This window comes from Equus caballus, unplaced genomic scaffold (genome assembly GCF_041296265.1).
Source record: "Equus caballus isolate H_3958 breed thoroughbred unplaced genomic scaffold, TB-T2T haplotype2-0000713, whole genome shotgun sequence".
NCBI classification, from domain to species: domain Eukaryota; kingdom Metazoa; phylum Chordata; class Mammalia; order Perissodactyla; family Equidae; genus Equus; species Equus caballus.
The window spans coordinates 25,388-47,400 of NW_027221973.1; the positions used below are offsets into that span (position 1 = coordinate 25,388).

Consider the following 22,013-nt stretch of genomic DNA (forward strand, 5'->3'; position numbering starts at 1 on the left):
TGAGTGAAAGTCAATTTTTGTTATCTGTGAGAAACAATAGCTATCTTAAAAATTTTGTTTGAGAAGAGGCAAGAAACTTGGGATGACCTGAAAAATGCTGGAACATTTGGAAAATGCGTGCTAGCCTATCTGTAGCTATTTCTAAGTATTTCATGATCAGTTTGCAATTTGACATCAAATTCTGAGTGTAATGCTTAGCTGACCTAACCCGAGAGCTGTATCCGCTGGATTTTTGCTGTACGTGGTCAAATGTAATTAAACAGAAGGCCTTCTGTAGTGGCCCTTGCTTTGAACAGTAGCAGTATACAAGTCCCATCTCTGTAGTGGGCCTCTGCATTTTTAGAGTAAATGAGCTGCTTGACTTATCCTTCTCTCTCCCATCTTCCCATAGATTCAAGTCTCTCCTATCAAAAACCAATTTAGACTTACATTCAGAGGAGACACTTCAAATGGGTAAGTATCCTTGACCTAAGTGATACAGTACGGACTATGTAACTGTTTTGGCTTTCCCCCCTTTCCTTCTTAAAGATGGTCTGTATCTGTGGGCATGTGTGTGCATACATGATGTCATACAGCATGTGCTTCTGCTGATACATTTAGACTTTTATTGCAGTTACCATGGAGGAATTTAGAACAATTGCTCGTATGACTCTTCTTAAATGTCCACAGGTCCCCAATCTTAAATCTTTTTTAAAAAATTTAAATTAGCTGCCAACATTTCAAAAACAGGAGATTTTTCATGAGAATCTTGATTTCCAGCTTTCCTTGGAAAAGTTACATCTGGCAACATTAGACCCGAACTCCTACGTGGCAATAATTGAGCAGCGGCCGCCTTGTTGGGAGGGGTCGTGCATTCTCCACTTCTGTCCTCACCCCTCCCCGTTGTCTTATACTTTACCTACTTCCCTCACTTCTGTTACCTCCTCAGCCCCTGCAGTCAACTTTTCCCCTCAAGTTTTAATTATGAGTGTTTCCAACAACACTTCCTCATTTCTAAGCCTTTCAACTTATGGTAAACCTCTTCCAGAATCTTCCATCATTTTCAGTCTTTGTCTGACAGAGAGAAGATCAATGGGGTTATTAATAATTCAGATCAGGGCTGGCCCGGTGGCGCAGGGGTTAAGTGCGCATATTCTCGGCGGCCCGGGGTTCGCCGGTTCCGATCCCGGGTGCGGATGTGGCACCTCTTGGCAAGCCATGCTGTGGTAGGCGTCCCACGTATAAAGTAGAGGAAGATGGACACGGATGTTAGCTCAGGGTCAATCTTCCTCAGCAAAAAGAGGAGCATGGGCAGTAGTTAGCTCAGGGCTAATCTTCCTCAAAAAAAAAAAAATCAGGTCAGAAAACATGCTTAGAGAGGATGGTCTTCTCGGATGGTCAACACAATAACATCAGGAACATCACAGCTCGATAAGCTGCCTTTTACACACAGCCACAGTGCTTCAGTCCTTCTTTCCTTCTGCTAATCACATTCACAATTAAGTTTGTACAGAAAACATCTCCCCCATCCTTGGTTTCCCTCATACAGTTGGAAGTAGAACCTATTCAGGCTTTGCCGTTTGCTGGCCTCTTTGCTTTTCCACACTTTTGCTATCATTTTCTACATATTTGGTTAATATTTGTGTCAGAATGGTTATCTGTAACAAAAGATCTAATACTTTGAGTTCCTTTTGATGAAATAATGTAGAAATATATGAAATAGAAAGTAAAGACCCTCCATAATCTCACCCACCCCCAGAAGATAACCACTATTCAGTGTGTTCTCCTACAGATGAGCAGTATACCCAGAGACAGGTAAATAGATGCACACTTAAATGCAACCCAGGGCCTGGCACAAAAGAGGTTCAGTACTCCTTTTTTGAATGAATGTATATACACATCGAATAAATATATGTTGTAGTTCACTGTGTACTTGTTGAATTATAGATTACATGGAACTTTAATTAACAGTGAATAATTTATACATACTGTTTTGCAACTTGCTTTTTTTCATACCCAGTAAATCATGGCTGTCTTTTCATGTCGGCCTGTAGGAATCTACTTCATTATTTCTAATGGCTTTATAGTACTCCTTTGCGTGGAAATTCCATTTAATCTCTTTCCTACCGATAGTCATTTAGATTGCTGTCTTTTTCATGTTTTTGTATTAAACAGGATTGTAGGAAACATATGTATATGTGCATATCTGCAGGAACTGTTTGCTCAAAGAATTGGCCATTATGAATTTTAGCTACTGCCCAACTGTTCTTCAAGACCTCTTTATGAATTCCTACTTTCACAAAGGTGGGTCAAGATTCTCTTTCCCTACACCCTCACTTACACTGGGTATTGTTATTTTCTAAAATTTCTACCAATCTGATAGGCTGAAATGATGTCCTATTATTTTAAAGCTTTCTATCACTTTGAAGGCTAGTGAGGTGGCTGGAGTATCTTTCCTTAGTTTTATTGGCCTGCCTGGCCCCATGCCCAGTTGGGTGAGCGGTGTGGGATAGGCTGCAGACAGACCAAAGAAAAGACCTGGAGATGGCAAACAACACATAGGGGTTTATTAGGAGTTACTTACAGGGAATGTCCAGTGGTGGCCGGCTAGATGGAAGTGTGCACCTGCTACCTCAGGTCGGGAGGGGGTTGCTTCTATAGGAAGGGGCACAAAGGCTATATGCTTGCCAAGAGGAGCTGTCCCTGATACGGCCAGCATTCCCAGGAACAGTAGTTCATGTGGAGGGGCTCTGTGTTTCTTTAAGACATGATGGTCTTTGAGTGAGATAAAGTAAGATCCAGGCTGGCCAGGCCTGGGATCCTTACAAATTTCAGCAGCTGGGCGTCCTGTCCAGATGGTTGGCATCCTGCCCAGGACGACACATGGCTCTTAAAGGGCACTCAGGGTAGTGCCCCTACATGGCTGTTGGGATGACTTTGTAAATTTCCTTTTTATTTCCTTTGCCCTTTTTTTCCCAGTTGAATTGCTTCCTTTTCTTTTCAATTTATAGGAACCCTTTATGACATAAAGATATGTTCTTTGATGGAGGTCCCTTGTCAACCTTTCTATTGCAGATGTTTTCGTTAATCTTGTATTTGATTTTGTAACTCTGTGTGTGTCTTTTGTAGGCAAATCCGCCCGCTGTACAAACTATTGGGACTTCCTGGCTGATTGTGGTGTGGATGTTGTAAGTACCAATTTGCTGTGTGCTTCCCCGCTCCTTCTTCTGTTCCTCTTTATCCCCGCTCCTTGTTCTCTTTCCCTTTATCAATAAACTCTGATTGCTCAAACAACCAAATAGCCTTGGCGGTACCTATCATTCCTCACCCTTTGCGGCTCCGGACAACAGCAACCCTAACTAGTGAGTGTTAAGGGAAAAAAAATCAAGCGCCTGCTTTTAATTCATGGCAAATGGGCTGAAAAGCTGATTTAGTGAATTATAATTTTAGATTGAAATTCCCAAGGCAGTTATAGAGGAGCTTGTCAAACCACAGAAACCAATGGAATCAAGAGATGACTTGAACAGGGCAGTGGTTCAATCCGTTTCAGAGATACCATCCATTATGCAAACCCAAAACCTTGAAAACTTTCTAACGTACAACCCTAGCAATCTCTCATTCACCTAAAGTCTCAAGGCCCCTCTCTTGACTCAATTTAAAATGAAAAATGCCTGGTATGACTTACAAATGTAAAAATAATTAAATCATGTTATGATGTCTGGGGAACACCAGTGAAATTGGCCAAATCTCATCATAGTTTGATTTCAAACATAGTTTGATCTCAAATGGGAGTTTGGCAGGGTCTTCTAGAACAGTCCTACCTTCTCAAATGCCTTCAGCTCTGCAGAAAAATGGAAGGCAAAGCATGCCCTCGGCATTCTAAATGCCTCAGTCCCTCTCCAGGGCAGGCGGCCTCCATTCCTACTGTGGGCTCAAGAAAACATCAGCAGGAAAGCCCGCAGAGCCTGCCCCCTTCCATACCCCGTCCCCTTAGTGGAGAAGGCTGGCTGCAGGTACCCCAGGAAATCAGACTCTTCTCCTCCTTTGGCTCAAGTTACAGTAGACCAAATTCTGGAATCTGGTTTGCATTATTCTCTGGAGAGCTACTTAAGAGCTGCTTAAGGGCTTGAAATCCCTCATTCAGACATAATCTTGAAATAAAAGATGATATCCTAATGAAAAATGCATTACAGCTTTCTCTGTTGGGCCAGCCATACTGATAGGCAGGATAGAAGGAAGGAACTAAGAAAAATGAAGAAGAAAAGCAAAGGAAAATTAGGAGACAAAGGGGAGAGAAGAGGAGGAAGAAATTTATGTCACATACTCTGCGTGGGGGCACTTTAAATGCCATTTCAGTTCATCCTCACATAATCCCTTGCAAATCAGTCATATTGAGCCCATTCTGCAGATGAAGAAATTGAGGCTTGGTGATATTAAGTAACTTGTCCAGGGTCACACAAAGAGGATGCAGTGGATTCTGACTCAGAGATACAAAAACAGGCACCAAACAATGTTGCCTCTAACTGCTCTCTTCCTTCCTCTGAAGGGTCTAACAGAGGTTTGTTCTAGAACCATAGTATTATAGTGGGTGCATGGACCCTATGGAGACAATGTAACCTCATGAGATAAGAAACAGATTTAAAAAAACGAAAGAAAGAAACAGATTAATATAAGTAACCTGGCATCAAATAAAACTATCTGTCAAAGCAAAACCAGACCCAGTTTTTCTAACTCTCATGTCATACTCAGTCCACCTGACCAGAATCTGTTTTATAAGTAGTTTATATGGATCAAATATGGGACTCCTGATTCATGAGTGAACAGCTGAGAATTTTCCTGCCTTCAAGAAAATGTTCATTGGGAAGAAATGAGATAGTTATTTGTGAATTGTCTTTTTCTGCCTCAATGCTTCTGTTTCTATCGGGCTCCTTTTGTTGGGGTTGCAATATATCTGGGAGTATTTCCCCCACGCTGTTGCAAAATCTGTAAGAGGGAAAAAACACAAAATAGCACATGGAAGCCATAATTCTGACAACTACAAAGGGTACGGGTGTGCCAATTACTTTCTGAAATGAGTTTAAGCCAGAGTCACAGACTGGTGGCCGGCTGGCTGTATCCAGCCCACAGGTGGGTTTTGTTTGTCCGCAGTCCTGGCCCACACCACGCTTTGAAGAAATTTCGATCTGTTGCCAACATTAAGAACCAGACAATTTCACGTCTAAACCTGGCTTTGCAGTTTCTCTTACTAAGTGGAAGATCTGATAACCCTGACGCCACATTTGCACGTGGAAAAGAGTAGCTGGAACGGAGCAGTGGCTGCCGGTTTAGACAGAGAATGTGCGTCCCAGTTTCTCCCCACCTGGTCTATTTCATTCATTTATATAATCGCTGTGGGCCCAGATGGCATCTGAGTTGCTGACCCTTTGTTTAAGACATTAAGAAGATGTAGATTGCAAAGCCAATCATTATTAGACTTTTCCCAAAAATATTCCCAATAAGAGACTCTTCAGTCAGTAGTATGATAGCAGTGATAGAAGGTAAAGCATATGAGACCAAAATGATTTGAGAAATGGAAAAACCCAGTAGTTGGGTCCATTTGGTTTTCTGCTCTAGGATACTCACTTTTTGTTTAGAAAATACGTTCACTTTTACTTCATTTACTCCTTCCAAAAATCCTGCAAGTAAGAAATTACTCTCAGATCAACAACCTGAAACCGAGTGACCTTAAATAGGTTATCCAGCCAGGATCATCCAACTATTAAGTTGCAAAACCAGGTTATGAACCCAGTTTTAGCCAGCTCCAAACACTGTGCTTTTGTAAACCCATGAGACTTGTTTCCACCTCAGGGCCTTTGTACCTGCTGTTCCCTCTACTGGAAACCTCTCCACCTCGATCTTCACATGGCAGGATCTTACTCTTTCATTTCATTTACATCACCTCCACAGAGAGGTTTCCCCTAACCATTTCACTTAAAATAATATCTGTGCATGCACACACACACACACACACACCCCAATTACTCTCTAGACTCCTGCTTCTCAAAGTGAGGTTCAGGGATCAGCAGCATCAGCATCAACTGGGAAGTTAGAAATGCAGAGTCTGAGGCCCCTCCCCAGTCCTGCTGAATCAGAATCTGCATGTTAACAACACCGCAGGTGATCCATGTGCATTTCACGTTTAAAAAGCACTGCTCTACAGGAGCCCTGCCCAATGGAAATGCAATGGGAGTCACAAGTGTCATTTTAAGTTTTCTATAGCCACATTAAAACGGTTAAAAGAAAGACTCGTTTGTTTGCTGTCTCCTCTACCACCCTACTAAAAGATGCCATTTCCACAAGAACAGGTCCTGCCTCTGTCTTGTTCTCCACTTTATCCTCAGTACCTAAAACAGTACTGGGCACCTGGTAAACGTTATTGAATGTTTGAAGAATGAAAGAAGGAAAAGACATTCTAGTACTTTCTGTGCGGCAGCGTGGTACAGGGAAAGAAACCAAGCACTCTGAAATTGGACAGATGTGGTCAACTCAACCAATGACCAGCTGAGCAAACTTGAGCAAGTGGTTCACCCTCCAGGAGCCACCTGTAAACCAGGATTGTTGCTGTTTAACTCACAGCCTCATCATGACACCCCGATGTGATAACATATCTATAAAGCAACCACCACCACAATCACAAGGGTTCAAGAAATGCCAGTGCCTCTCCTCTGTCTTCTTTCATTCTTTCCAGATACCATGTGTGAATAATGCTGGGGACCACTTTCCCCTGGGAGGCATGAGCATGACTATTGAAGCTGTTACCAGCGCACTGGGTTCTTGTTGTCCCCCAGGATAGAAATCAAGAGAGACAACAAATGGGAGTAGAAAAGTAAAAGTTTATTAGTTTGTGCACAAGGGAGGCACAAGGGAGCCAGCCACCGGCCCCTTTCCTTTCCACACCGGCCCCCTACTTCTGTAGGGATGTTTGTTATGTTATGTTATCTTGATAACCCTTGGGAAGAGGCCATGAGGGCGAGGCCTGGTCACCTCTTTCCCTTAGTTGTCTATCTCATTCATCCCCTCCTCTGTTGTCGCCAAGTCAAGGTTAAATTCCAGCTGGACCTGAGCAGAACCTGAAACTTCTGAAAAATCAAAATCTTGAAAAACTTTCTATCAGGGACTTAACTCTCAACCCTGGTGTTGGGAGCCCCAGCTCCCAGCTTTCTCCAAGCCTTTGGCTCTTGCCTCCCTGGCTTGCCTCGTGCTGGTTCAGGGACTAAGTGCCCAGGTTGAATGGGACTTGACTAAATCTTATAAGTATACTGACACCTGCAGTTGGGCTCTGCACCCTTCTCCAGGCCCACTGTCAGTTTGACACTGGCTTTACCATCATGGGGGACAACCCAAGCATCCCCGGAGACTCACCACTTGGGTGAAACACTTTCAATTGGATGAGTTATGCCTCAGAAACTCCATCTTGGAGAATACTTGAGTGGTTTCTCTGTGCCTTTGTGATGTAGTTGGACAGGTAGATCAACCTATAATGTCATTTGAGGTACAACCCAATTTCTCAGAAATCAAGAGCAACTGTCCTTAAAAAAATCCTTGCAAGACTGGGAATGCAGCTCTAGAGACAGTTCAGGTTCCACCCATTTCAGTTACCTCAAAGAGCTTGCCAACCCTCCAGGGAATATCTAGCCCATCATTAATTCCTAGGACTGAGGAAAAAAAGTAAAAAAGGAAGGAAAGAAAAATGGCCATAAGAGCAGCTTAGCCAAAAATCTAGCATCTTGAGTGTCTTCTCCACAAAACATTAGTAAAAGGCCTAAAACAAAACTTGGATTCATAGCCAGGGAGCTTTGTATTACTGTACCTGATTCATAGCTGTAATTTTAAAACAATAGCTGTGGAGTTTTTCTTTGTCTCTATGTGTGCTATATGTGTGATATTTTATCTCCAGATGGTATAATTTCTAAAGAACTATATGCAGTTGGTTTAAAGTAAGCACTTACATAAATTATTTCTAAATGGAATAGAAACCACCCAAATGTCTTTCAAGTTAACATGATATGAAATAATCTTTGGTAAAGAGAAGCTTAGTTAAGTTTGTTGGTTTGATTAAAGTAAGCATGCCCTTAAAGTTATCAACATTGGATATGATGCAGACAGGCAGCCTAGGTTTACTAGTCAAATAAGCCCATGTTATCCTTGTTCCAAATTTGTTAGCAAAGTAATAAGTTAAAATGATGGCTAATTTTGTCTAATGTCTCATGAAGTTTTGCAGGCAACCTAAATAATTATTGGGAACAAGTAAACTAAATAGACACGAAAAAGATAAGAGTGTTGGGTGAACTTTTTAACAATTATGTGTTATGGCATGTGTATTTAAAATCACTTCCAAAATATTTCTGCTAACTTGAAACTTTGAAGTTTTGCCAGGTGAAATTAAATGATAAAAAACTCTTTAGATATCTGGGTAATTTTCAAATACAGTAACCTATTGAAACATTGTCACTAAACATGTCTAAGTTTATCTACTTTTGGCTTCTTATTACAGAGAAACTAAAATATGCTTAGATATTGTATTCTTTTAAAGATTGTACTATGAAATAACATGTTTTTAGAAATTATAAAAAGCGCTTAGAATGCTAATATAAAAGATAGTACATAATTGCTTACTTTTTAGTTTTCACTAAGGTCTGTAAGGGTTCAAAATTCTACTAAAAATTAATAAGGAAAACATCTTTGTATTCAACAAAAGCCAGGTGTATGCTTCAGTAAAGAAGGTATAAACAATGGAAATATTTTTGTTTTGTTCAGAAAGATAAATTTGGGGCCGGCCTGGTGGCGCAGTGGTTAAGTTCGCACATTCCTCTTTGGCGGCCCAATGAAGACAACTTGAAACCATGGAGGGTGACTTCCCATTGCCCTGGAGCTGAGTGGTTTCCAAAGCAAAGCGGTCGTGGTTACTGTACAGTCTGTAAACCACGAGGGAGACCACAGCTCGAGTCGTCTCTGTCACTTTGATGAGTTCTGCCGTGGCAGCCAGCTGGCCTGCCACAAGGTCTCATCCCTTAGATCAGTTTAAGTTTTCTGCCCAGACACTGTGTATCAGCTCATACTGAAAGATGTGTTGTGGCTTTACCCTTTTACTTGGGGGAGGTGGGTGAAGGGAGGAAGGAGTGGAGGGTTCAGCCTACTCCCACTTATTAATCATTGGCCTGTGTCCATCCACCAAGTGAGGCTTGCTTCTCCGTAGCTTTAACACACACATCCTAATCCATCAGTCTATCCTGCCCTGAAAACCAAATGCACATGGTCTCATCTCAGATGTGTTTTTAAATCACATTAGATTGATGGCATGAGAGAAAGCAAAACCTAGATTTAAACATAACTGGAGTGACACTAGAAATAAATCTGCTAGGGCTGCCTAGTTGGATATGAGGAAACCCAAAGCCAGCTGCGCTGGGAGCAGCCCTAATTTCTTCTTGCTCTCCCTCTTGCTGAAAACACAGCAACCAGAAACACTTGCAGAATTAGTAGGCTATTGGGAAGCACACCAAAAACAAAAAGAAATACAAAAACAAATAAATGGGGGGAAAATTAAAGTCTTTAACCTGTGGATCTCTAACTACTCAAACAGTAGAGTAAGATTTCAGGCAGAATACCTGGTATAACCATTTAAGTACAGATGTCACCATTTAAAAGACGGAGTTGTACCAGGGAACCAAGAGGTGTCTTTTACTGGTTTGAATCAATGCCACTGTTTCCTTTTCTACAACAGAGTGAGGTTGTCATCCCCTCTTCCTACATGGGAGAAAGAGAGGAGAGACAGAGCTAATGAAAATGTCCTCAAAACACTGCTGTCCCTTGTAAGGCTGGAGAGCTATCCAAGGCCAGTCCCAGCACACTCAGCAACTGTGGGTCCAAGGGGTTTCTGGGAGTCTTCTCAACAGACAGGTTTGGGTGGCTAATGATTCCCTCTATGTTGGAGAGATTCTCCTCCAGCACTTCCAATCGGCACCACTGAGCATCATAAGGGTCTCGCATGGGTGAATTTCTGGAGTAGCAGATCGAGGACACAGAGATACCATGTGGTCCTCTGAAGTGAGGATCAAGGGAATCTAGCTCTATCCATGTCTCTTCAGCGTAACAGTTATATGGCGGCTACCAAATATTGACACCATGCCCCAAATATCACAAGTGATGGCTGAGAGAACCATAAAGCTGGAATGACATCTTCAGTAACCATGTCATGACAGCGAGGCCGGTTCATACCTTCTTTTCCCAACAGCAGTATTTAAGAACATGAGAAAATCTGGCATCTTCTATCCTTTCATTCAGAAAATTCTCCAGACCCTACGATGGGACCTCCTGACACGCATTCCACCATGCACCCTACATCAACTTCAAGTCACCTGAATCAAACACCCCATCTCTATTTCCAGCTGCCGCAAAGCAACACAACACATGTTGGAAAGGTCTGATCTTCAGGCCTTCCTCTCCCCCAAAGGGCATCTGACACTTCTCACAAGATACACAGCTTTGAAATTAGAACTGGAAAAGAGCACAGTGACCCTCAGAGGGCTGAAGCAACCCCATAGCAGAAATCAGAACATTCCTACAACCAACGATTAAACAACCGAAACCTTCCCAAACATCTCCTCCTTTCTCTGGTTTGCTGTTGTTGCAGTAATCCTCCTAACACCTTTTGTAATTCTAATCGCAAACTGGAAGCCATGACTTGCAATGTTATAAATACTGATTTTCCAGTTCAAGTAGGCATTGACTGGCTTCTGTTTTGATAGGAAGGGGCTGTTTGAGGCCTCCTAAAATGTTGCAATTAGTTAGTTCTCGCTGTTGAAACAGACAAGATATTGACAGACACGTTTACTGTTTCCATTTAACCGGCTGGAATGTTTATGCCTAAATGTACTTCTCTCAAGCTTTGAAAGCATAAGGCGTATTTTTTAAAGTGGAAGAAATCAATCAATACATATTATATTTTCATATATAATATATATTACATAATACACACATATAGTAATATATATTATTATATAATACACACTTACTATATATTTCTGAAGTTAGGTTATTTCTAAAACTCTTGCAGGCTGTAATTTAAACTTAGAAAGCACATCTCTTCAACAGCAAGGCACCTTGTCAGGAAAAAATCCTTATTTTACCTATTGGCCTTGTGAAGATGATAATATCACTTTAGCTGACAAAATCTGTGTTTGGCTGACAACTCCAATTAATTACTGAGATGCAACAGAGATGGGACCAGCCATCCAGATGTTTTCCAGAAAGAGATAAAAGGTGGGGGGGGAGCAAAGGATGTTTGCCTTTGGGGCATCTGCTCCAGTGTTTTTTAAATGTTATGGCTGGCAAGAAAGCCAGATTACTAATTTATTTTACCTGCACTTAACTTTCTACTCTCCTCTCCTTTCCCTCATCGCTAGGAGACTGTGGCAGAGAAGGGAGATGAACATCTGTTGCGAAGGAGGCGCCGGTTAGAAAGGGCAGGGGTGCAGGATGTAAAAACTCTTAGGGCACCGACTGTCGTGCAGACCTTGATGCTCCTGATGCCAAAGCAACCCAGGGTTCCTGCAGCCACCTGGGGATAGAAAGTCCTGGAGATGGGGAACATCCTCAGTCTTTTCTACCAAGCCAAAACTCACCAGCGTCATCTTTTTAACCGTTCCCTGTTCATTTTGCTCTAACTTGAAAATACTAAAGTCGGATTCCAGACACGCAAATACATTTGAGGGCGATTTTGAGAGATTCCAGGAGAACTCAAAGCCCTTCAGTCAATCTAGCTATCCTGCTTCATGCCTTAGTGTCCCCAACGCAGCAGAGCAGAGCCCCACAAGAGCCTGGGCTGGGAAACACCCCGCGGGCACCTGGGCTGGGGATTCCCAGGCGTGGAGCTAGGCAGCTTCAGAAAGCACCTCCCTGGGTGAGGGGACTGAGGCAGGCAGGGCAGTGTGACACCAGCTCCCCTAGCCCTGAAATACAGTGATCCCTGGCCAGCCTCCAGCCCTCTCCGCGCTCCCCCGAGCAGCCCCGCGAGGGTCCGCAGAGGCCTCGTGGGGCGAAGGGCTCTCGGAGAGGTGCCTGGATGTCGAAGGGCGTGGGAAGCCGCAGCTTTCCCTCTGGGTCTTCCCCACGCATCTATCCCCTGCGCCGAGCCCAGAGTCCTACCTGTACCACTCTAGCCCCTTTTCGTAGTTCCTGTCGAAGAAGCGCGGCTCTATGCCCACCGCCCACACCTCCGGGTGGACTCGGATCGCCTCCAGCCGCGCGGGTGCCTCCTTTCTTGACCCCAATGATGAGCGCCTGTGGCAGCTTCTTCTCCCCATAGTTGGGGGTGCTGAGGGCGCCACCCCTCTCGCTGCTCCCGTTGACCGCTCTCCGGCCTGCGAGCTCGTCGTGGGTGGTGCTGGACTCCTGCGCTTCCCTCTCCAGCAGCGCGCTCTGCGCCGTGATCATCTCTACAGGGGCCACCGGGATCCGGAGCCAGGTGTCCCGAGCGCCCCCGCTGCCGCTCGCCAGTCCCCAGCCGTCGGCCACGGGGGCAGAGGGCTGCTTGGAGGGCTGCTTGGAGGGCTCCGGGGGCTCCCCGCGGCTCGCGTTGTCCGGCGGCGGCGCGGACGGCTGCGAGGGGGTGCCGAGGCGCACGGGGGGCGGTAGTAGAGAGGGTGGCGGCGGGCTCGGCGGCTCCTGCAGTACCATGGGGAACTGCAGGGTGCCCGAGCCGCCCAGGAGGCTGTAGCACAGGTAGGTGACAGACAGGGACAAGGCGCAGAGAAAAAGCAGCTTGCGCGCCAGGCGGCGGCGGCGCGGCCAGAGGTGGAGGCGGAGGAGGTGCGGGCCACGGGGTCATCGCGGCTCCGGGCTCGCGGCGGCAGCCCCCGGCGCTGCCCGGACATGGTTTCAGCCGCCGCCAGCGCCCCCGCCCGCCCAGGCTGCATGAAGCGACGCCACTGCACCCCCGGCCCTGGCCGCTATCTCGCTGCGCCGGGGAAGAGCCCGGCTGCATGATTCCCCTCCCCACTCTTCCCGCGCAGTCCGGGTGGCCCCCCACCACCTCCCTCAGCCTCCGGCAAGGGGACCGAGGGGGACGCGCGGACCCACCGGCTTCACCTGCTCCGTCTGCAGCGCCCCCGCTTCCCCGGCTCCGACGCGGCTCCTGCTTCAACCTCTGCCGCCGCGAGTTCCTTCCCCGCTGCTAACTTTCTGCGGGGAGAGAGAGGCGCGGAGGGGAGGCGGAGGGGAGGCGGAGGGGCCCGGGCGCGCGGTCCGCGCCGCCGAGGGAAGGGGGAGTGCGCCTCGCGCGCGCCTGCGGAGGGGGACGCGGAACAGAGGCGTGCGCTACGCCTGGGGCACCCGGCAAAGCGGAGATCGTGCCCCTCCACCGCCCCGCCCCCCGCCCCGCACCACATTCATGCTGGAGAAGTTCCCCGCCCAACCCCGCGTGCTTCCCCTCCCCTGGGAGCCTGGGACGCCAATTTCTCCTTCTCTCTCCAGATACTTTCAGGGACTGAGAGCCCGACGCCTGCCTCCAGTGCGGCCCAACAGGAAGCTTGGGGCCACAAGGTGGTGAGCTCTCGCTTCCCCTTTTCTCATGGGACTCCAGGCAAACTCGGTCCATCCGTGACCCGCCCTTCTCCCTCCCTGGACATCGTCGTGCCTTTGACCCAGGAGGAATTTCTTGTCCGTACCAGGTTTCCCATCCCAACTTCCATCTTTCCAGCCTCCCCATCTTAGCTTGAAGCTCCTGATTGGTGGAGCTTCGACACAAACCCCCAGATTTCCTTGCCCTAGAGCTTTTGCCTCTGTCCCGCCACCGGTTGACTGTGCTTTCTGCTCCAAAAGGAGAGGCTGTCTCCTCCTCGACACCCTGAACCACAGATGCACATGCGCCCCTTGGGGGCCATTGCCGCTAAAGGAGTTCAGATTTCCCTGGACCAAAATAGACTGAGACTATCATCGCTCTGAACACCTTATAAGCAGAGAGAAGCTGTGCTGCTGTGTCTGTGCATCGCTTCATTGAATTAAAAAGTATCTTCTTTGCAGAGAGATTTCCGTCCCTCACCTCCCTCTCCTGGGGGGAATGGTAAACATCAGAAGGCTTTGGAACATTCAAAACTAGACTTTGCTTCCTGTTTCCTTTTGCTCAGGGAGGTAGAGGAAACGCGAGGCTGCAATGTCAGGAAAAGGCAGAGCTATCAACTGAGGCACTCCAGCGGACTCTGCTTCCTGGGGGCAGGGGCTGGCCCTGCACGCACCTGGCGCCAGTCTTTCCCAGAGGCTGGCTCCAGTGAGTCCTGTTTACCCTGCTAGCCACAGCTGGGTGCCTGGAGGGTCTGCTTTCGCCTACAGGGCTGGTGTGCATCTCCGGTTTTGTTTGATCACATAACAGGGACAACGGTTGAAAGAAAATGTATATAATGTCTAAATATTAACTAGATACCTAGTGCCAAAGAGAGAAAAAAATGCTACTCCAATAACATGAACGCAGACTTTTCCCTGAGTGAACAGAAGCTCACGGCTGCTCTCAGCTGGACGTGAGCTTCCTTCACTGCAGCTTCAGCTCAGATAAAGATTATTCCTTTAGAATATATTTTTTATGGTACACCGGAGACCTCTGAAATGCAGAGTCTGGTGTCCTGTAAATCATTTCGTGGAACTAGGGATGCTTTTTCAAACTCCACGCGACTGCACTCCTGTAATGTTAATGGGAAGGGGCCAACTGGAGCTGGGAGCAGCACAGCTTGCCCATCCCTCCTTCGGCTCCAAGCCCAGCTCTGGGTGGTCGCCCAGGAGGGCCCGGTTGCAGCAAATATTGTCACTGCCGTGGTCCATCTCCCTTTCAAAGCTCAGGCGCCAGGATGCCCAACACGTGGTCCAGGGGCCTCCCTACAGTCCCTGCCCGGCTCCCAGACTTCTCTGTGCCCGCTCTCGGCAATCCAAATGAACCTGCTCTGTAGCTAGTTTTACTAAACATGTGCTTTCAAATTTGGAAAGGTTTTGATAAAATGGTACTAACATTTAACCTAGAGGTGGCAAACTGGTAACAAATTAAGAGCTGAATGTGGCCAGCGCAGTGATATTTAGAAGTTTAAACTGGTTGCCATGTTTTAAAATTGAGGACTTTCCCAAAAAATTTGGCTATGAGGTTTCTGCTGAAATAGTGGATCCAGCAACTTTGGGCCCCTCAGCCAGAACTGAAAGACCCCCCTGATATGGAGCATGTGCCCTGTTCTTCATGGTGCCCCCCCCCCGCCCCAGAGTGCCCTCATACATTTATGTTACTTGCCTGGATGCTGCTAATGAGGACACTTCCCAGTGTCCCTTCTCCCTCTTGTCCACAGATAGTCCTACTTAAATAAGAGACTCTTGAAAGAACGGAACCCCATTGGTGAAATGTTAGGCCCCACAACTGATGGGGAAGAGGTGATTTTGGGGGAGAGGAGCTTTGTAGATTTCTCACTTGGGCACTTACCTGTTTTGTTCTCCATCCAGGTTTTTTCTGGGAGCAAGTTCTTGAGAAACCTATAATGAAAAGTACGAGCTATCTACATAGGGAGAACTCAGACTTCGTTCAGCAATTCCCTGCGTGTCTGGAGACTGGATGGAATACTTTTTTCTTTTTCCATTGCCAACACCCATGCCCATTCAGGCCTAGGTGAGTTTTTACAATGCTCCTCCAACTGGTCTCCAAGCCTCCAGCGTGCCTCATTTCTCTTCATCGTAGAGGAGAATAGCAGATCAATGTTTCTGAGGCATGGCTCCACCAGTGCCCTCTCTGATGCAGAAACCTTCCTCTCACTGCCTACCTGATAGACTCCAACTCTCTGCCTTAGCACTCAAGGGCCCCTCCACCTTTCATGTATCCCACAGTCCTGCCAAACCGAACAGTACCCACTACCCAAAAACACACATTGCATTCTTCTCTTTCACCTCTGCCTGATCAGATGATGGAGTTGAAACAAAGCCATCATTTGCTAGTTAAGTGACTTTTGCACAGGTCATTTCACCTCCCTGACCCTCAGTTTCTGCATATGTAAGTGATGAATAGTAAGATTCACCTCATATTGTTCTTATAAAGAATTAAAATTGACTTAGAGAGCATATGCAAAAACAGCTGGCTCCCTGCCTGACATGCTGCAGTCACCAATAATTATTTGGATCAAAATATTGGCTCATGCCATGCCCTGCTTCTTTTCCTATTAAAACCTTATCCTTCAAAAATCGGTGTGTACCCTTTCTTGAAAACCAGCCCAAGGTGTAAACTGAAGTTCACTTTCCTAAGCCGCTCAGTGACATTTATAACGCAAAGTCTAATGCGTTAGATCGTTTTTTTTTTTTAAGCAAAAGAAGCTAACTCTGGCTAACTTCAGTTTTCTTATTAAAGAAATTGACTAGAAGGATTTATGGTAACTCACATAACTGAAGGGAATTTTTGAAAAAATCAACAAACAAAAAGCAAAAATAAGCTTTGGAAGGCACAATAGAGCACAGTGTATAGTTATTATTACTGCCGTTCACCAGATATTGTCGGCTCTTCTCTGGCACACAGAAGGGATGTATCTTCTTGGCCCCTTAAAGACAAATGTGACTTTGTGAGCCTTTGGCAAATGAAACTTGAGCAAAAATGAGGCTGTCTCTTCCAGACAAACCTTGGCAAACAGTAGGAGTGTGTTTTTCCTGCCTGGCAGTTGTGCAAGAAGTTGGATCGAGCATCTTTTAGCTGCCATCTACTCAATCCTCCAGACTGAGCAAGGATAATACAGAGCCAGCCCCTGATGACATGGAGCATGTTCGAGAAATAAACCTTGGTTATTTTTAGCTGAGACGTAGGAGTTTGTTGTGAATACAGCACAACATGGACTACCTGACTGATGAAAACATATGTAGGGGAGGAAGACATTTCCTCTTCCCAAATTTGGGTTCGTCTGGCTGGAGAACGAATTAAATTCACATGAGACAGAATAGCAAGAGAAAATTAAACAAAGCTTTATGAGGAACCGTGGCCCGGTGCCTTTCTTCCTGAAGGAAGAAAGGGCACCAAAGAAGTGGGGTGCACATAGTGGTTATATACCGCCAAACAGGGTGTTTCACATGTGATTGAAATGTCCCTCCCACAATAGTCATAAGATTGCCCTGTCGGCACTTGATGGACACAGCAGGTAGTGGGTCTGCTATCTCAGTGGGCATAGCAGGACTCAAGTCGATTGTCTGGAGCTGGGCGGTCACAGGTGAGCTCAGCAATCAGTTCCTAGCCTAAGGAAAGATGCTTAATCCTTAAGAAATGCCAACGTTGGGAGAGGGAGGGAAGTCAGTTACAGGAGGTTACCAGACTAGCACAATAAAATGCAGATTTAAGTTCTTGCCTTTGGTATTGATTAAGAGTTTTTAGAGAGAAGGTCATCTCCTTTCTTCTTCCTGGTACAGAGAGGGAGGCAACTTTTACAGATAGAGATTTACCTTACAAATATAAATGTGCGCTAACAAAGGGCAAGTTCCATTCCTCCTTCCCTGTCCCAGTTTATCAAAAGCAATCAGCCTCAAATAATCCTGATGCCAAAGAGACATATCTTGGGGTGGCCATTTCCAGGTCCCCACACATACATATTACCAATTTCCTGTGCTGTTGACCGAAATGATGCGGGGTCGGTGAGCCGAGGAGTCGAAAGAAAGATTTCTTAGACTCTCAAGATCTGGCAGTAGTGCTCTTTTATTTAGAGAATAGTATAGAGTAGCATGGGGACAGGACCCATGGGCAGGCAGAGCTGGTGCGTGGGGACAAGACTCACCGGCAGTCAGAGCTCCTGCTGCTGCCCCTAGTTGAGGGTTAGGGCTAAATTTAAGGCATAGGTATATGATTCATCTCTTTACAAGACAAAGGAAAGAACATGAAAAAAAGTTAAAATGGTATCAGTGCAGGTGGGATCTGATCATTGGGTGATCCCATGACTTTTAGACAAGAATCAAACCGGATTGAGTAAATGGCAGAAGTCACCGCTTGAATTTTATCCTCGGCTAAAGACAAAGGAGGATTTGTGGGGGGGGAGGGGTGGGGGTCAGTTACATGAGGTTGCCAGACAGTAACCAACTTAAGTTCTTGCCTCTGGCATTGATTAAGAGCTTCTAGAGATAAGACCATCCCCCCTTCTTCCTGGCACAGAGAGGGAGGCATCTTCACAGATAGAGGTTTCCCTTAGGAATGTAAATGTTTCCCAACAAAGGGGCAAACAAATTCCATTCCTTGGAGCCTGAATCTCATCTGTAGTTTTAAAACTAACCAGCCTAAAAATCCTCATCGTAAGCCATTTTAAAATTAAGCAGCCTAAAAATCCTCATCAAAAATGACTTCAGTGAGCCAATATTAGAATTCCTTTTCACAAAGGTGGATAAGTGACAGATTAGAAGTCTACACTGTCCCAGGAGTGTAGACAGATACCATGCTTATATATAGCAAAAATATTTCCTCATTTTGTCCTTTACCTGTCAATAAAAAGGTATATCTATAGAAATCTGGAGGTAAAGCTCCAGACAAAACCAACATGGTGACAAGGAGGAACATTACATACTTGTAAAAGGAGCGACAGATGAGAAAATAGTAATAATGGCTGGGAACTTATAGAACCTTGCATTGAAAGTGATCTCATATGGAACTCAGGAAATATTTATAGCTGAAAGCACTACATGACAAAATCTGGTGGATGGAATTAAACAATACTTAGAAGAAAGATAGCTTCAACATACGTATCTAAAAAGAAAAATTAGAAACCAATGAGCTACTTGTTCAAGAAGCTAGACAAAGAGCAAGACAGTAAAGTCAGGAAGAAAGGAAATGAGAAAGAGAAATGCCAAACCTTTGTTTCTATTTATTTGCTCTTTATTTATTGCTATGGACTGAATTCTCTCTCCCCGCCATTCATATATGGAAGCCCTGACCCCCCTTGTGACCATGTCCAGACACAAGGTCTTTAGGAAGTAATTATGGTGAAAATGAAGTCATAATGGTGGAACCTAAATCAGATAGGACTGTGGCCTCATCAGAAGTGGAAGAGATCTCTCTTTCTGTTTCTTCACACGCATACACACACCCCGCCATCTGAGGACTCAGTGAGAAGGGGACCTTATGCAAGCTGAGGAGAGAGCCCTCGCCAGAACCTGACCATGCTGGCATCCTGCTCTCAGGCTTCCAGCCCTCAGAATGGTGAGAAAATAAATTTCTGTTTAAGTCACCCACGCTATGGCATTTTGTTATGGGAACCCAAGCTAAGACGCTTATCTTTCACAGTTTGTTCCTAGGTTCTGGTACCAATTCCAATGTGTGTGGGGTTGGGGGTCGGGGGAGTCCCCCACACCAACAAGCAATTCTTGGGACACCAGCTGGGTGTCCTACAATTCAACTCGATTCTGACACTATGTACCCAGAGACAGCAACACATCCCACAGGTTAAGGGTTCAGTCCCCAAGACTGCCCCCACTGCAGGTGCCAATAGCAAGTCTCGGTTGTCGCCTATGATTCTGAGCAACTGGCTGTCAGTAGGAGGTTCCCAAGACTCTCTACTCCGGTTCCATGAATTTGCTAGGGCGGCTCACAGAACTCAGAGAAACCTCTTACTTACTAGATTACCTGTTTATTAGAAAAGGATATGACTCGGGAATAGCTCGATGGAACAGACGCATAGGGCAAGACATGGGGAAAGGGCACTGAGCTTCCATGTCCTTTCCAGGTAACCACTCTCCCAGAACCTGCACATGGTCACCAACCTGGATGCTCTTGGAAATCTGTCCTTTTGGGTTTTTATGCATAAGCTGTTTATTTATTCTCTTACCCTCAGCTGCTGTTTTTCCTTCCCCATTTACAGCCCAAAGCCAATCAAAGAAGGACATGTGCAGTGTGCTGCTGTTCCTGTACATTTTTTTAAGTGCATAACAATGTAAGAATTTGTTAACGGAGACATACACATGTATGTCTTGACTATGCATAAAAATGTAATCTTTTGTTAATGGAGCCATGCACATGGCTATTCTTGGAATCATAAAGAATGTAATTAATTTTAGGATATTGATACCTATGATGAGGGAGGGAGGAGAACGGGATGGAAATGTGAATTTTAGGTGTGACGGCAACATTTTGCTTCTTAAAAACAGAGATATCGTTGTGGGCTGAATCATGTCCCTGAAAATTCATATGTTGAAGTCCTAACTCCAGGACCTCAAAATAGGGCTGTATTTGGAGAGAGGGCCTCTAAAGAGGTAATTAAGGTCAAGTGAGGTCACATGGGTAGGCTCCAATCCAATGTGACTGATAGTCACGTAAGAAGAGAAGATTAGAACTCAGACACACACAGAGGGAAGACCGTGTGAGGACACAGGGAGAAGCGGCCGGGGAGAGAGGCCTCAGAAGAGACTAAACAGGCCAACGCCTTGATCTTGAACTTCGGCCTCCAGAACCGTGAGAAAATAGATTTCTATTGTTTAAGCCACCCTACGTGTGGTATTTTGTCATGGCAGCCCCAGCAAATGAATGCAACATCGGAAGCAAATAGGGCACAATTCAACGTCTGTTCTTTCTGGGTATTGGGGCCGGAGATAGAGGTCATACTATGTACTCTTCTGCATATTTGAAATATTTCCATAATAGTTAAGAAAATAACAAGCAGATCCCGAAAAAGAATAACCAGAGAGTAGAAATTTATGTGTGATTGCCTTACAGGCCAAGGTGGGTTTCGCGTTGGGCAGGTGGTTCTCTTCCACAGGGTGTGTCAGTCACCCATGAATTCCCGTCTCTTGGCTCCACCATTCCTGGCGCCTGTATCATTGTCTGCAACCAATCTGCACAAGGAGAAAGAAGGAACACGGAGAAGACAAACCTGCTTTCAAAAGTTCCAACCTGGAAATGGCACACACCACTTCCACTCCCATTGCATTGGCTGAAACATAGTCACACGCCACACCTCACTGCAAGTTGCTGGGTGACTGCCTTCCTGGGCGCCCAGGACAAGGATGTGGACAAACAGCCAGTAGTCCCACCCACAATGTCATCAGGTTGACCCTGGTCTTCATGCTGCTGCTCAGTCTACAGCGTGTCTGCCAGGCCTATGGTTAGGGTTTAGATATTTTACAAAGGCGCGGGGTTGGGGGTCATGGTTTGGGACTTCAAAGAGGAGGAAGCCAATTCACAGGGAGACAGAAAACCAAATGTTTGCTGGGCCATCTCTAAACAAATGAGAGAGAACTTGTGTAAAATGGGCCCGGCTAGGTACCTCCTTCTCTACCACATCTAGAGTTCCCTACGTTGACAGCTCCTTCCTGGAACAGGACTTCTGTCTTAAATTCTTTGAGGCAGTTAGGGGCAAGGCCAAAGTTTCTTTTATATATAAATTTTATGTGTATATATGTAATTTATAGAACTAAATAAATGAATTTAAATATAGATACAATGGATTATATATTCTATTATATATCAATATTAATATATATTATATATATATAGATAATCTCCTTGGTTCTCCAGAGAACCCTGACGAATACAGGAGGAGTTAATATTCTTTTATCTATGGCACTTACATTTAATCATTTGAAATTCTTAGTTATGACATTGTTATGGCTTGCAAAGAAGTGTCCTTTACAGTGTTTCATTTAGAGGCCTCAAGATACCAATTTTAAAAAGTTTCCCATTTTATTTGTTTGGTTTGATAGGCTTTTTCCAATTGAGTGCACAGATAAACCAATTTAGGAATTTCAAAGGAGCCCCATTTAGGCCAGTGAAGCCTTAAACCACCCTGAGTAATCTGAGCCCAGTGGGACAAAAATCTACATGTAGAAGGTCTGTATTCTTTAAAGACAAAACCAGCAGGAGTGCCAGAGTGGGGCTGTTCTTTGGTGGTCCTCTTAGAAAATGGATTTCTCATTTGTATGAACTTACCAAAGGATCAAAGGCCCAAAAAAAGAGTGAAAGGAACAGAAGTTTCTAACAAAGCTGACAATGGAAGGATGGCCAGAACCAGTATCAAAGGACGCCTACATAA

At 45.3% G+C, this 22,013-nt stretch overlaps 2 protein-coding genes and 1 pseudogene across 11 annotated transcripts in view; 1 reads left to right on the forward strand and 2 right to left on the reverse strand.

Annotated features, from left to right (window-relative positions):
- LOC138922303 (leucine carboxyl methyltransferase 1-like) overlaps nt 1–3,278 on the forward strand; it is a 28,364-nt gene extending 25,086 nt beyond the window's left edge. For 2 of the 4 annotated variants that reach the window (XM_070259050.1, XM_070259051.1), the window contains 3 exons: nt 392–453; nt 2,155–2,283; nt 3,109–3,278. In XM_070259050.1, coding sequence (XP_070115151.1) covers nt 392–453; nt 2,155–2,162 — 70 coding nt within the window. In that variant the 3' untranslated portion in view covers nt 2,163–2,283; nt 3,109–3,278. The other 2 variants (XM_070259052.1, XM_070259053.1) reach the window with 2 other exon arrangements.
- The window catches only part of LOC138922301 (ATP-binding cassette sub-family D member 2-like), a 155,810-nt gene that overhangs the window by 7,453 nt on the left and 126,344 nt on the right, over nt 1–22,013 (reverse strand). For 5 of the 7 annotated variants that reach the window (XR_011435374.1, XR_011435372.1, XR_011435371.1 and 2 more), the window contains 3 exons: nt 20,697–20,817; nt 15,467–15,516; nt 13,096–13,197 (listed from right to left, as the gene is read on the reverse strand). The gene's annotated coding sequence lies outside the window, so the exon portion shown is untranslated. Of the gene's footprint in view, nt 1–13,095; nt 13,198–15,466; nt 15,517–19,600; nt 20,818–22,013 lie in introns of those variants that run through there. The other 2 variants (XR_011435376.1, XR_011435375.1) reach the window with 1 other exon arrangement.
- On the reverse strand, nt 583–13,089 carry LOC138922302 (heparan sulfate glucosamine 3-O-sulfotransferase 4-like; annotated as a pseudogene).